This window comes from Schistocerca gregaria, chromosome 3, assembly GCF_023897955.1.
Source record: "Schistocerca gregaria isolate iqSchGreg1 chromosome 3, iqSchGreg1.2, whole genome shotgun sequence".
Taxonomy (NCBI): Eukaryota; Metazoa; Arthropoda; class Insecta; order Orthoptera; family Acrididae; genus Schistocerca; species Schistocerca gregaria.
The window spans coordinates 883,173,745-883,189,266 of NC_064922.1; the positions used below are offsets into that span (position 1 = coordinate 883,173,745).

Consider the following 15,522-nt stretch of genomic DNA (forward strand, 5'->3'; position numbering starts at 1 on the left):
TCTCAAGATACTCAATGGAAAGAGGTGGTCATCATTGTCATCATCACCACCATCAACCCTTTAACTACTTTTAACAAACATATCCACACTGAATCTGTACATGACGAGTGCTAAAACTAAACAAAAACTATATCTGGGATGTGGATTAGGAGGGGCATGTGACCAGGACACTGCTCTCCCAGCTGTTGTCAGTTTTTTTTTTTTTTTACCAGAGCCATTATTTCTTAATCAAGCAGCTTCTCAATTCGCCTCACATGGACTGTGCACAGCCCACATATGACCTGTGATAGTTACATTCATATTTAGTCATTGAGAATCAGCACACTATGACTTCTACAGAAGACACGTTTCCCAGTTGGAGGGGTACTGCAGGTCGAGTGTGCTACTGTGCCATCTGTTGATGTGGAATGACACAATGGGACCACACTTATACCGACATCAGCAATTTCATCTAAATTTGTGGTATACAATAGGCTTAGCCAGAAATTAAAGTAACAGAAGTGGGAGCTCCTAACGACCAAGCATTTAGGGGGAAAATAGCATTTTTGGTGCATATCAAATGACAAGCATTTTCTTTTTAATTTATTCAGTTTTTGTGTTATGTACACTGCAAATAAACTGAAGCAGTTATATATGTTAGTGCTTCCTCGTTTTTACAAAGAATGTCACTTGAGCATGTGTAGATCACCTACTGTACAACAATAAACATATCTAATCTTATAAACTAATTTAGCGCTTATGCCTAAAAATTGCTTCCTGAAAATTTATATACGATACCAAATTTTCCTTTACCATTCCTTTCTTTTTCATGTCTTTGATGAAAAAATATATAAATACATTATTTTAGCTTATTTGTAGAATAAGTGACACCTATGACCCTCTGTTTACTGTTCTTTGCTCTTTCCACTGCACCAACCATTGTCTGGTAACTACAGTTACAAAAATGGATGATGCATTGCCCAATCCATGTCAAAAATGCTACTTTTTTTCTAAATGCATGGCCATCTGGTCTCCCACCTCTGTCACTTAATTTTTGGCCAAGCCATGCATGATGTAGGTTTTAGCATCCTACTTCAACAATGAATGAACATCATTTAGTTCAAATATGATGGACATATGGGAATTATGGGCAAAGTGTGCAATGATTGTGAATTGTGCTTTGAAAAAGTCTTTGCCAAGTAAGTGTATTGAGGGTGGAAAAGACTCAATGCTGTTTAACAACAGAATACTGCAAATGCTGAAGGGGGTTCAAAAAATTTTACAGAAATTTCAACAGGTAAAAGTTAGAGCAAGTTTGTGTACTATCAAAAGATAGATGTGTGAAGCAGACAACTTCCACTGTTATGCGTTAATGAAACACTTTGATAAGAACCTGAAAAAATTCTGGTCCTATATAAAATCACTTAAGTAGATCACAAGATTCTATGCAGCCACTTGTTGACCAGTCTAGTGTGGCAATACAAGATAGCAAATGGACGGAAAAAGTTTTAAATTTCACATTTAAGAATGTCATTCACACAGGAGAATCGTATAGACATATCATAATTTGATCATTGCACAGTCTCCAATATGGAGCGCATAAAAATATGCATTCCTGTTATTGAGAAGCAACTGAGAAAATTGAAAACAACTACGTCACCAGCTCTAGACAGAATCCCAATTTGGTTTTACACAGGGTCTATTTGGCTTGCTTAGCTTCTATTTATCACGAGTCTCTTTCCCAGTGCAAAATCCCAAGTGACTAGAAAAAACCTCACATGAATCATGTGTTAAAGAAGGGCAAAAGAGTGGACCCACAAAATTACAGATCAACAGTCTTAACACTGGTTTGTTGCAGAACTCTTGAGCTCTTGAGCATATTCTACATTCAAATATAATATATTTTCTTGAGGCATGACCTGTTCTGTCGACAATTCAGCAGGGATTTAGAAATCATCACTTCTGTGAAATTCTGCTTGCTATCTTAAAACATATCCTCCAAACCACAAACAAAGGGAAGCAGGCAAATTCCATATTGCTACATTCCCAGAAAGCGTTTGACACAGTGCCCCATTGCTGTCTTAACAAAGGTTCAAGCACAAGGAATAGGTTTCCAGATAAGCGAATGGCTTGATGACTTTTTATCCAGTACATTATCCTGGATGGCGAGCGTTCATCAGAGAGAAGGGTACTGCCAGGAATGCCACAGAAAAATGGGACAGGACTGCTCCTATTCTCTATTATATGGAAACAATCTGACTGATAAGGTGGGCAGCAATCTGCATCTGTTTGCTGATGATGCTGTAGTGCACAGGGAAAATGTAGTTGTTGAATGACTGTTGGAGGAAACAAGATGACAGACAGAACTTTTATTTCTTGTGAAGGAAGACTCTGAAACAATTCAGAGGCATGATCCTGGATTCATTATCAGTAGGTTTGATAAACATATGAGCACTACAGAGAATCTTCATGAACTCAAATGGGAATCCCTGCAGAGCATACAACATTCTTTTCATGAAAAAATATTGAGAAGATTTAGAAAACCAGCATTCGAATGATTCTACGAAAGAGTACCCAAGAGAAAATAAACTAATTTTTTGGTAGGCAGTTTGTTTGTAGTACCACATTTTCCGCTAGGAGCACATAGTGCAAACATTCCAGTGTCAGTAAGCTGAGTGCCGTTGATGAAGGTGGTCAGGACTAGGTTCGGCAAAGTCTGTAGGAATAACTGTATTGTGTGAGTGTCATTTTTGCAATTGCCGATTTTAGTCAACAGTGTGCAGCAATGATATTCTGCTTTTTGCTTTAAAAAAGGGGGAACAGAAACTCTTGAAATGTTAAGAACATGATACAAAGGTGACGCTATGAGGAAACTCAAGTGTTTGAGCAGTTTTCCCCATTTCAAAAATGATGAAATGTCAATTGAGGTCATCCTTCCATGGTCTGAACCCCTGAAAATGCTGAAAACATTCTTGCAATCATCAATGAAGGTCAACGATTGATGACTGAAGAAACTGTGGAGCTGTCGGAAGCGACTGAGTTCAGTGCAGTGAACTGTGATGAAGATTTGGAAATGGAAAGGGTGGCTGCCAAAGTGATGCCATGACAGCTGACTGCTGAACAAAAATGAGATCATGTGGAAGCTTATTGTGCTTTGAAAGAAGAGTCCACAAATGATCCAAACTTTTTTCAAAAATTGCAACAGATGATGAAGTTTGGTGCTACACTTACAATCCTGCATCAAAGCAACAATCAAGCCAGTGGAATAGTTCAAGTTTACCTCACCCCAGGAAAGCTCGTCAAGTGAAATAAAAAAAAAAAAAAAAAAATTAAGACCATCCTGATTTGCTTTTCCATGTGAGAGGAGTTATGCTTTAAGAGTTTGTTCCGCAGGGTCAGGCAGTTAACCAGACTTTCTGCTTGGAAATTTTGGAAAGATTTTGCAACAGGGCGTGGCAGAAGCGGCATGATCTGGGCCAGTCTGGTGACTGGTTTTTCCATCATGACAATGTCCCTGCTCACACAACCTCGTCTATACAACAATTCTTGACCATCATGGTACAATTCCTGTTCCTCACACCCTGTGCTTGCCTGATGTTGCCCCGTGCGACCTACCACTTTTCTCCCCCTCCCCCCCTTCTTCTCAGAATGAAGACAAACATGAACGGAAAGCATTTTTCTGATGTCCCACTACTGCCAACGTACATTTCACATAAGAAGCACACAGCTAAGAGAAATTAGCACCCATACAGAGGTATGGACCATTTGCTTTTCCCCTCATTCCACTTGCCAGTGGAACAGGAAAGGAAATGCCTAGCAGCACATGGTGGCTTGCAGAGTATGTACCGTACGTCGGTGTAGTGCATGAACGCCAAACAGACAAGTTTTCAATAACTGATGGATGTGCACACTTCATTTACTAGTAGTAGTAGTAGTAGTAGTAGTAGCAGTAGCAGCAGTAGTAGTAGTAGCAGTAGCGTGTTGGTGGTTGTAGTACAATGATTTACTGGGGTAATATCCAGGACAGGATCAAAAAATACTCTCCATACTTAAATACAGTATTTGCTAATACTAATTCTTTTAGTGAGGCATCTTTTTTTTTCCTTTTATATTCGAAGCAACACTGGATGAAGAGAGAGAGATCTTCTCTTCATCTGGATCTGTTAGGGGGAAAGGAAGAAGAAGGGGTGAGGGGTAGTGGGGGGGGGAGGGAGAGGGGTGAGAGGGGTGGAGGGGGAGGGGGGAGAGGGGGTGGAGGGGGAGGGGGAGAGGGGGAGAGGGGGGTGGAGGGGGGAGGGGGGAGGGGGGAGGGAGAGATAGAGTCTTAAACTATATATTGTGAAATTGGTGCCTGGAGCCATTGTCATTTTCAATGAAACCTTTCTCAATATGTGACCCTCATGTTATGTACACTGACAATTTGGCCACTGGCGGAAGTGGCAAAACACTGATCTATGCAGAGTGTCGCTGGATGAATGGTCAATATTTAGGGATACGACAAGAACAATCATTCTGGGGGGGGGGGGGGGGGGCGAAGAGGCCTAGTAAACATGGGTTCTAAAATGCATATTGTAAGATCTATGAGCACATTTTCCATCTTCACTACACTGAAACATATCTCTTCTACTGTAGAAGTGCTCATAGGTATGTATTTTAGAGCCCATGTTTACTAACCTTTTTTTTGGTTCAAATGATAATTCCTGTGATATCTACTGAAATTCCCCCTGGAACACCCTGTATAGCACTGTCACTAAGCAGTCAAATATGGAGGAAGTGTTACTCAATAAATTTATTACCAAACAACTTATTACTCCTGAGATTCAGAGGGGTGAAGGGGCAAATCGCTTGTGTTTTTGTTAACTTTGCTGCTCGATCAGAATGTTTTTTAATCTGTATATGTTCAAATAAATTATGTATTTTCTATTTATTGTGATTTCAAATACTATTAAGTTTACATAAGGTGCTGAAAGAATACAACAGACTACAGTAAAAATTAGAAAAAAATGAGACATGTAAATAACTTTCTTTAAAAAAAGATAATGAACTTATCAAATGTTTGTAGTTGTGGTCTTCAGTCCTGAGACTGGTTTGATGCAGCTCTCCAAGCTACCCTATCCTGTGCAAGCTCCTTTATCTCCCAGTACCTACTGCAACCTACATCCTTCTGTATTCATCTCTTGGTCTCCCTCTACAATTTTTACCATCCACGCTGCCCTCCAATGCTAAATTTGTGATCCCTTGATGCCTCAGGACATGTCCTACCAACAGATCCCTTCTTCTAGTCAAGTTGTGCCACAAAATTCTCTTCTCCCCAATCCTATTCAATACCTCCTCATTAGTTATGTGATCTACCCACCTAATCTTCAACATTCTTCTGTAGCACTACATTTCAAAAGCTTCTATTCTCTTCTTGTCCAAACTATTTATTGTTCATGTTTCACTTCCATACATGGCTACACTCCATACAAAAACTATCAGGAACGACTTTCTGACATTTAAATCTATACTCAATGTTAACAAATTTCTCTTCTTCAGAGGCGCTTTCCTTGCCATTGCCTGTCTACATTTTATATTCTCTCTACTTCGACCATCATCATTTATTTTGCTCCCCAAATAGCAAAATATAGTACCAAAATTGCTGGCCTTTGCGATAACTTTCTGACAGAAGCAGAAAATTTATGTTTGAACATTTCTAGTAGTTACACAAAATTTTCTAAGAAGTTTTCAATTTTATCAATTCTCTTAAACATTAACGGTATCATGATGATATCAATAGTATAGTAATATGTTACTCAGCTAAATATAGAATATTATGGGTTACTTAAGTAACTTATCTTTCCACAGTTGTACTTTTCCACACTGAATTTAACATGCTATTGTCAAACATTTCACAAAAAAGAAGGAAAATATTACTCAGTAAATTAGTCATCCATCTCATTACTGTCAACTTTTGAAAAATTTTTGAGAAAATCCTGTACAATAGATTTTATAAACACTCAATAGTGCCAGTAACGAGCAGTTTGGGTTTCAAAAATGACAGTCAACTGACAGAGGATATATTAGAGTCAACAAACCAGAAGTTATAGCACCAGAATAACACACAACAAATTCATACTTTATATAACAAGTGACTGTCAGAAAGCAAAGTATATCAGTTCCAAGTTGATTGGTAAACCACAGGCATTCAACATCTGAAGTAATCAGCCATGATGTACCACATTGCTCTATTTAGGGTCCACTGTGGTTTTTAAGATACACAAATGGCCTCCCAACTGTAGCTTCAGAACATGGAATTTTTTTCCTTTTGCAGATAATAGAAGTATAGCAATACAAAGAAGTACCAGTCCCCATATTGGAAATGCACATAATGAAAAATTCGAAATCATCAACAGATGGTTCAACGCACATAGGTCATAACTCAATTTTGACAAGACTCATTACACACAGTTCATAGAATGCTACAAGCACAGAAGTTGTCTAATGCAATGAAATATGATATGCAGCAAAAGTTTTTCATACTACATATGTATCACAACCTTAATGGGAAAACCCACAGCTTAGCATTACTCACCTAATTTCAGCCATGTTTGCAGTACTCACCATTACTACTATGGGTGATTTAAAAATGAAGGAATTATTTTTTTATTGCCTACTTCCATTCACTCATGAGTTACAGGATCATTTTTCTGATAAACTTAAAATCCAGATACTGTATTTTAAGAATACAGGAGTGTGCTGTAAGAATTACATTTGGTATTAAAACGTACCACTGAGATTTCTTGAAATACTTTGCATTTTGACACCTACAGCAAAATATTTATATTTATTAACCTCCACTCTTTACTAATGTTTTTCTTTCCTTAAAAATAAGTAAAAAGTGTGAATATAGCATTAAGGACAAAAACAATGTCTCCAAAGACTTTGAGGACCCAAGTGACTCAGAAATGTGGGTACACATGTATTGAAAAACCTGCCAGGGTACATTGTTATATAAGAACATTCTGTTCAGCAATTCCTTGGTGGAGTTTCTTCATAGGAACTCTTTCTTATACTTTTTAGTTTATTTTTCATAGTAGAGCATTTAAATTAAATTGAACTCACCTGTCTGACTTCGTTCCACATCACAGAGAGATCCAAAAGAGCCACCTGTGATGTAATGTGTACACATCTGAGCATAGTTACTGTCATAAGAGAACAGTTTCTGTGACAGTCACTCACCTAAGAACATGCAGCTCTCTCTCTCTTTTGTCGTCACCACAAAATATACGGGTGTCAACATTAACTCAAAGGTCAAAAGCTCATTGATAGTGTGCACAGACTAACACATTCCTAAGAATTGCAACAGTAGTAAGAATTTCACAAGAGAATTGGTTTTACCTTCAGACTGAGCAACTGAGACGTTGTCGGCATCTCCAGGAGAAGGCGTACAGTGACGATCCTGTGAAAGATGTAAGAGGCAATCAATGGAAAATTATTATTGGACAATCTATGAGGAAAAAAATTGCTGTAAAGGTGACACACACAACCAATGCACTCACACTGGCAACAGATTAAAATAACAACAATAACCAAATGTAAATCAAGGTGTGTGTGTGTGTGTGTGTGTGTGTGTGACAACTACACCAAAATACATCATTAGCAGGAGAGATATAATTAAAATGTCTTAACCTTGGTGTGTTTTTTCTTAAAACTTTGAACAATCAGTTTCTCCTAGAAAAATACAATAATAATTAGTACCTCAGTCGCTGACAACTTAATATTTTATGAAAGACACTACACCTGATGTTGAAAAGTACATTCAAAAAGCATTAAAAATTATTCCAAAGACATCTATGTGATATGATCCATAAAATACATAAGAATGAAAGCAAAATATTGTGAAACTGCAGATACATAGTTTCAGGTGATCAACTTAAATAAAACGAAAGTGATGAATAAACTGTTGCATTCAACTATTTGTATTTTTTAATTATGGAATTTTGGTTACACAAGTAGATTCGATTCGAATTTTCTTATTTTACAGGCAATGCTCCATTATGAAATATTTATGAAGAGATGCAGATCCAGGTAATTCAAGTGGCAAGTAGTTAAGGAACTGAAATGAGATACGATTTCAAATTTTAAATGAATGTACAGAACATGCTTGTGAAATATGATAACTAGAACTAAATCAGTTGCCAAGACTGATTGCTATATGGAGGAAAGCCCCCTCAGATAGCTGATTGACAATGAGGAACAACAAGAAAACTAGTGACAGACTGCATCAATTTTATGATAGCAGTTCTTCATAGCATCAATCAATAGTAACACCAGGCACATCAGTCACTGCTTAAACAAAGCTGACGTCGTTAGTGATGAAATATCACAGTGAATTAGGATGAATCTGCGGGGAAGTTTGTGAATGATTTTGAATGGCCAAGTGAGTAGGTATAGGCCTCTACACAGAAAAACCTTTAAGCCTGACAGCGATGCAAGATCACTTCACAGTAACCATACTGTATTTTAAAAAATAAGACAGTTTTTGAAATTTAAAACTGTATAAGCTACCTTTAAAAAAAAAAACAGATTTGAACTTTACTTGTGCCCAGTTGCCGTTTCATAGTTATCATTCCTATAAAAGGCAATAATCTGTCTGTTGACAACTGTATGCGAAGTGATACTCCCCATTGATTTAAGACAGTGTGTTGAACTTGGCCCATATAACGAATAAGCTGTCAGAGTATACTGAAATAGTACAATATTTTTCTCTGAGCGAAAATAATAACCAAATTAATTATCACTCTAAATCAGAAATTCGATTTTTTTATCGCCTTACTTGACCCCTATCAAGCAGGATGAAAAATCAAAAGATATCTTGCATGGCCCGGTGATACAAATAGCCATACCCTAAGTGCAACCACAACGGAGGGACATCTGTTGAGATGCCAGACAACAGTGTTGTTCCTGAAGAGGGGCAGCAGACTGTTCAGTAGCTGCAAGGCAACAGTCTGGATGACTGACTGATCTGACCCTGTAACACAAACCAAAACGGCCTTGCTCTGCTGCACTGAGAACGGCTGAAAGCAAGGGGAAACTACAGCCGTAATTTTTCCCAAGGGCATGCAGCTCTATTGTATGGCATCCCCTTGCGTAAAAATATTCTGGAGGTAAAATAGTGCCCCTTTTGGATCTTTGGGCAATGACTACTCAGGAGGATGTCATTATCAGGAGAAATAAAACTGGATTCTATGGACCGGAGTATGGAATGTCAGATCCCTTAATTGGGCATGTAGGTTAGAGAAGTGGATAGGTTAAAGTTAGATACAGTGGAAGTTAATAAAGTTGGTGGCAGGAGGAATAAGGCTTCTGGTCAGGTGAATACAGGGCTATAAATACAAAATAATATAGGGGTAATGCAGCAGTAGTTTTAACAACGAATAAAAAAAATAGGAACGCGGATAAGGTATATGAACAGCAAGAGAAGAAACTACGAGGTCATCGGTCCCTTGTTCCCAATAAAACAACGCCACAAGTGTGAGAATAAAACAGGCAAGACATATAACACTAAACAGAAAGAAAGGAAAGACCACAAGAAGGAAGGAAATGCAATGAACACTAAAAGTAACAAAAGATAAGGAAACAACAGAGAGATGCAAGAAACAGTTAGAGGAGAGTAAAACAAGGAAGCAGATTACAGGGGCTGGCCGACCACGAAAATAAAAAGGAAAAGCCAGCCAACATGCAACACATTAAAACCTCCACCCTAAAAGCACTAGGGTGGAGGATACAGAGGGACAAACAACACACGCTAGAGCTCAGATTCAATGGTAAAACCCACCATCACGCATGAAATGTAAAACCAAACCAGCCATGAGGTGTCTGCTAAAATCAATGATAATGAGCCCAGCAACCGAAGATGAAGTCACAGGGCAGCCAAAGAAGGAAAGGCATAAGAATATGGGCCACTGTCAACCAGACGCCGCACTGACACTGAAGTGGGTCTTCACGGCACAGAAGGTAGCCGTGGGTCACCCAGCCATGGCCAATGCAGAGCCAGCAGAGAACCACCGAGTCCCTGCGAGAGGCCCTCATCGAGGACTTCCACACATTTGTGGTCCCCTTAATGGCTCGCAGTTTGTTGTGAGTACTGAGATTTGCTTTCTGTCTCCCAAAGCTGAGAAATCTTATGGCGTAATAACGAATGAAGGTCAGTTGCAGGGATGTCCATCTCCAGAAGTGGTTTCCGTGCAGCCTGTCAGCAAGTTCATTTCCTGGGATTCTGATGTGTCCAGGAGTCCAGATGAACACCACTGGACGACTGGAGCATTCCGGACATAGATAGACTCCTGGATGGATGCCAAAGAAGGGTGACGAGGGTAGCACTGATTGATAGTTTTCAGGCTGCTGAAGAAGACAGTACATAAAAGAAAAGACTCCCCACGGCATGAACGGAGATACTGAAGTGCACAAGAAATGGCCACCAGCTCTGCAGTGAAATGCTGTTCAATATGGCCACCATGAACGTGGGCAAAGCAAACACCACGATCAGCCATTGAGCAGTCGGTGCAAAACAATTCAGAGCCCCAGCACACGTCAAGAATCGAGAGGAAGTGACAGCAGAGAGCTGTAGGGCCATGGGAAAGGTCCAGTCAAAGCAGAGATAGACTGCTGCGGGCGGGAAAAGGAGACGGTAATTTGGATGCATAGGGGAACTATGAATGTGTGCTGCGTAACTGGCGAGCAGTTGCGCACATCTGATCTGCAGTGGAGGGACCCCGCCTCCACCAGTACGCTGGTGACCGGACTTGTCCTCAAAGCTCCTGTCACTAGTCCAACCCTGCAGTGGTGCACAGGGTTGAGTAAATGCAATGCTGAGGGTGCTGCCAAATCATAAACCACACCCCCATAGTCAGTTCGGGATTGGACAAGGGCTCTGTAGAGCCGCAGTAATGTAGAGTGATCTGCACCCCAATTGGTGTTGCTCAGGCAACAGAGGGCATTGAGGTGCTGCCAGCACTTCTGCTTAAACTGATGAAGATGAGGAAGCCAAGTCAATCAAGCGTCGAAAACCAGTCCTAAGAATCGATAGGTCTCCACTACAGTGAGTGAATCGTCATTAAGGTAAAGTTCTGGTTCCAGACGAACAGTACAATGCTGACAGAAGTGCATAACACATGACTTAAAAGACAGAAAGCTGGAAACGCCTTGTGGATGGCTCCCTGCAGGTAATGCTCAGTAACACCAGTACTGGAGCAGCAGTACGAAATGGAGAAGTAGTCTGCATACAAAGAAGGTGAGACATAGGGCCTGAATGCTACTGCTAGACCATTAGTGGCCACTAAAAATAGAAAGACACTCAAGATAGAACCCTGCAGGTCTCCATTCTCTTTTATATGGATGGAACAATGGGAGGCACCAATTTGGACATGGAAAGTATGGAGAGAAAGGAAGTTTTGGATAAATATCGGGAGCAGACCCCGGAGACCCCACTTGCACAATGTGACAACGATATGATTTTGACAGATCATGTCATATGCTTTACATAAGTCAAAAAGACAGCAACCAGGTGTTGCCATCCGGAAAAGGCTCTTCGGATGGCAGACTCGAGGGACTCAAGATAATCAGTGGCAGAGTGACACTGGCGGAAGCCGCCCTGCCACGGGGGCAGTAGGCCAGGTGAGTCCAGGACTCAACCCAACTGCCAACATACCATACATTCCAGCAGCTTACAAACAACGTTGGTGAGGCAGATGGGCTGATAGCTATCCACATGAAGCAGGTTTTTACCGGGTTTGAGCACCGGAATGATGGTGCTCTCCCACTACTGCAATGGACAGATGCCATCACCCCAAATCCAGTTGAAGATGAGGAGGAGAAGTCGCTTGTAGTGAGATGAGAGATGTTTAATCATCTGGCTGTGGATCCGATCAGGCCCAGGAGCTGTGTCGGGACAATGTCAAGGGGACTGAGGAGCTCCCACTCTGTAAATGGGGCGTTACAGGATTCACTGTGGCATATAGTGAATGAAAGGATGTTCCCTTCCAGCCGCTGTTTGAGAGTGCAAAAGGCTGGGAGGTAATTCTCCGACGCAGAGGCTCAAGCAAAGTGCTCGGCAATCACATTTGCATTGATGGATAACACTACATTTATGGTAACTCTAGGAACACTTGTTGGGTTCTGGTACCTGAAATGACATATGATGTTTCCCCGCTCTTGGGAAGATAACGTATGGCACCCAAAGGTCGATATGTATCTCTCCCAACACACCTGCTTCCGTCATATAAGAAGTTGGAAAACGCGGGCAGGGAGCCATTTAAAGGCAATGAGGTGCTCCAGGGAAGGGTGCCGCTTATGCCGCTGTGGAGCTTGCCAACGCTTTTTAATTGCTTCAGCAGCTTCCAGCGACCACCAAGGGACTGCTTTACACCTCCGGCACCCTAAAGAGTGAGGGATTGCGTTTTCTGCCGCAGAAACAATTGTTGTAGTTATCTCCTCAACCATCACATCGATGTTACCGTGTGGGGGAGATTCAACGGCGGCAGCAGAGGTGAAAGTTTCCCCGTCTGCCTTGTATAAAACCCATCTGGGCGTATTGCTTATAGCTGCGGAGGGTAGGGGTCCGCATTGGCGGGAACCAGATTCCCTGGAGGGCAATTCAGATAGCAGGTGTAAAGCTTAACAGTTGCCGCAGCTCAGCCAGGCAGTGGAAAAAACCACCACAATTCCACTGGAGGATGACGTAATTGTGAGACTGGGGAGGCATGGAACATCCAATGAGGTAGTTTATGCTTCAGAGTCACCTGCTGCCACAGACTTACTGCATGAGCAGTCTATATCCGTTGTGTCTGAGGGTCTGGTGAGATCTAGGTCCTCAGCGGACACCAAAATCCCCACCCGATCCTCAGATACAGAGCTTGTAGGTAGCGGTGGTGTGGGTGCCACCACAATTTCTTTGATCTTAGGAGTTTTCTTTTTGGATTTCTCTAGTCTCCCTGGCTGGAAGGACTTCACTGGCTCAGTCTCCGGGACTGAGGATGAGCGTGAAGTCCTACGACCAGCTGCTTTTGGGCTCTTCAGCCACTGGCAGATGTCATCTTTCCCAATAGCAGAAACCTGGGAAGGGAGTGACCCAAGGGACCCCTTCCTAGTGAGAGAAGCCAAAGAAGACTTGCGCTTCTCGCGCTTACAAGTGGGAACAGACGTCCCTGATGGTTTGGGGGGGGGGGGGGGGTGTTGCTTCCAATGTAGGTGGTGTAGGAGCAACAGGGAGGGAAATGCCCCCCACCATCAAAGGGGCAGCAGTGTAAGACGATGTCACACACAGAGGATGCATGCATTCAAATTTTCTCTTAGCCTCAGTGTAGGTCAGTTGATCCAGGGTCTTTTACTCCATGACTTTCCTTTCTTTCTAGAGAATCTGGCAGTCTGGTGAGCAAGGCGAATGGTGCTCTCCCAGTTGACACAGGTGGGAGGTGGGGCACATGGAGTATTGGGATGTGATGGGTGTCCGCAATCTTGACATGTGATGCTGGAAGTACAGAGGGAAGACATATGGCTGAACTTCCAGCACTTAAAGCACCACATTGGGAGAGGGATATATGGCTTGACGTCACAGTGGTTAACCATCACCTTGACCTTCTCGGGTAATGTAACACCCTTGAAGGCCAAGATGAAGGCACCGGTGGCAACCTCATTATCCCTTGGACCACGGTGGACATGCTGGATGAAATGTACATCTCGCCACTCTAAATTAACGTGCAGCTCATCCTCAGACTGCGAAAGAAGGTCCCCGTGAAATATGATACCCTGTACCGTATTTAAGCTCTTATGAGCGTGATGGTTACAGAAACATCCCCCAGCTTGTCACAAGTGAGTAACTCTCGTGACTGGGCAGAGGATGCGGTTTTGGTCAAGACTGACCAAGATCTTATTTTGGACAAGCCCTCCACCTCCCGAAACTTGTTCCCTAAATGCTCAACAAAAAACTGAGGCTTCATTGTCATGAAAGATTCCCCATCAGCTCTTGAACATACAAGGTACCGGGGCGAACAGGATCCGCTGCCATCCTTAGCCTGACGTTCCTCCCATGTGGCCAGGGAGGGGAACGATTTGGGGCCGTACTTCTGTGCACTGATATGAGCTCGTGAATGATTAGAGACTGCTGGTGTTTCACTACCAGCAAGAGATGATGGACTACGCTTCATTACATGTCAGCCACCCTGATGCCACCCACTCTGACCAGGGTCCCTCCCCACGGGTGTCACCCAGCTGCAGCATAGGCCACCTGGCAGGATGGTCATTGCTAGGAGTCCTGATGCCCCAGGGGGATACGCATCTACCCCTTGGCAAATGTGGGGAGTTAAGGGTGCAAGCATCAGCAGAGCGATCCCTGTGTGGTCAGGGGGCTACAATAAACAGGGGACATGGCAACCCCACCACAACAGACTGGCTACCGTGCTGCATATCAGGTGCCGAAGTCCATGGTCATCGTCAATGCAGAAAGGGACACTGCATAGTGCATGGTGGAAAACACACCCAGGAAGCTGTCCTCGCCCAAGAGATGGAGAAAGGGCGGGACTGTAATGCGACGATGAGAAAGTTGGTTGAAGATCTCAATGCACGATGGACACAATGCACCGTGTAAGGCGCACTTCCCCAGTTGGCTCGCTCTTCAGGAAAAGTTTGAAGAATGGATATCAAACCCTGCAGTGGACCACCACATAAAAGCTGAAATGTGTGAAACTTCTTTTAGTCGCCTCTTCTGACAGGCAGGAATACCTCGGGCCTATTCTTATCCCCGGATCTGCAGGCGGATATAATGAGATAAAAGAAATTATTCAGATAGTTAAAGGAGATGAAAATTTAACAGTCTTGAGGAACTGGAATTCAATAGTAGGGAAAGGAAGACAAGGAAAAGTAGTAGATGTTTATGTATTGGGGAAAATGAATGAAAGAGGAAGCCGCCTGATAGAATTTTGCACAGAGCATAATTCAATAATAGCTAACACTTGGTTTAAGAATGACGACAGAAGCTTGCATATGTGGAAGAGACCTGGAGACATCACAAGCTTTCAGATTAATTTTATAAGGTTAAGACAGAGATTACAGAACCAGACTTTGAATTGTAAGACATTTCCAGGAGCAGATATGGTCTCTGACCACAACTCATTGGTTATTAACTGGAAGGTACAACTGAAGGAACTGCAAAAAAAAAGTAGGAATTTAAGGAGATGGGACCTTGATAAACTGTAAGAACCAGAAACCGTTAAGACTTTCAGAGGGAGAATTAGGGGACAATTTACAAGAACAGGGGAAAAGAACATATTAGAAGAAAAATGGGTAGCTTTAAAAGATGAAAAAGTGAAGGAAGCAGAGAATCCATGTAGGTAAAAAGATTAGGGCTCATAGAAAGCCTTGGGTAATGCAAGAGATACTGAATTTAATTGATGAAAGGAGAAAATAAATGCATTAAATAAGGCAAAAGAGAATGCCAACACCTCAAAAAATGAGGCTGACAGCAAGTGCAAAACGGCAAAGCAGGAATGGTGAGGACAACTGTATGGA

The 15,522-nt window shown here is 42.0% G+C and overlaps 1 protein-coding gene across 2 annotated transcripts in view; it reads right to left on the reverse strand.

Moving 5' to 3' along the window:
* LOC126355049 (platelet binding protein GspB) overlaps window positions 1–15,522 on the reverse strand; it is a 309,208-nt gene that overhangs the window by 37,717 nt on the left and 255,969 nt on the right. For both annotated transcript variants that reach the window (XM_050005202.1, XM_050005201.1), the window contains exon 29: window positions 7,357–7,417. In XM_050005202.1, coding sequence (XP_049861159.1) covers window positions 7,357–7,417 — 61 coding nt within the window. The remainder of the gene's footprint in view (window positions 1–7,356; window positions 7,418–15,522) is intronic.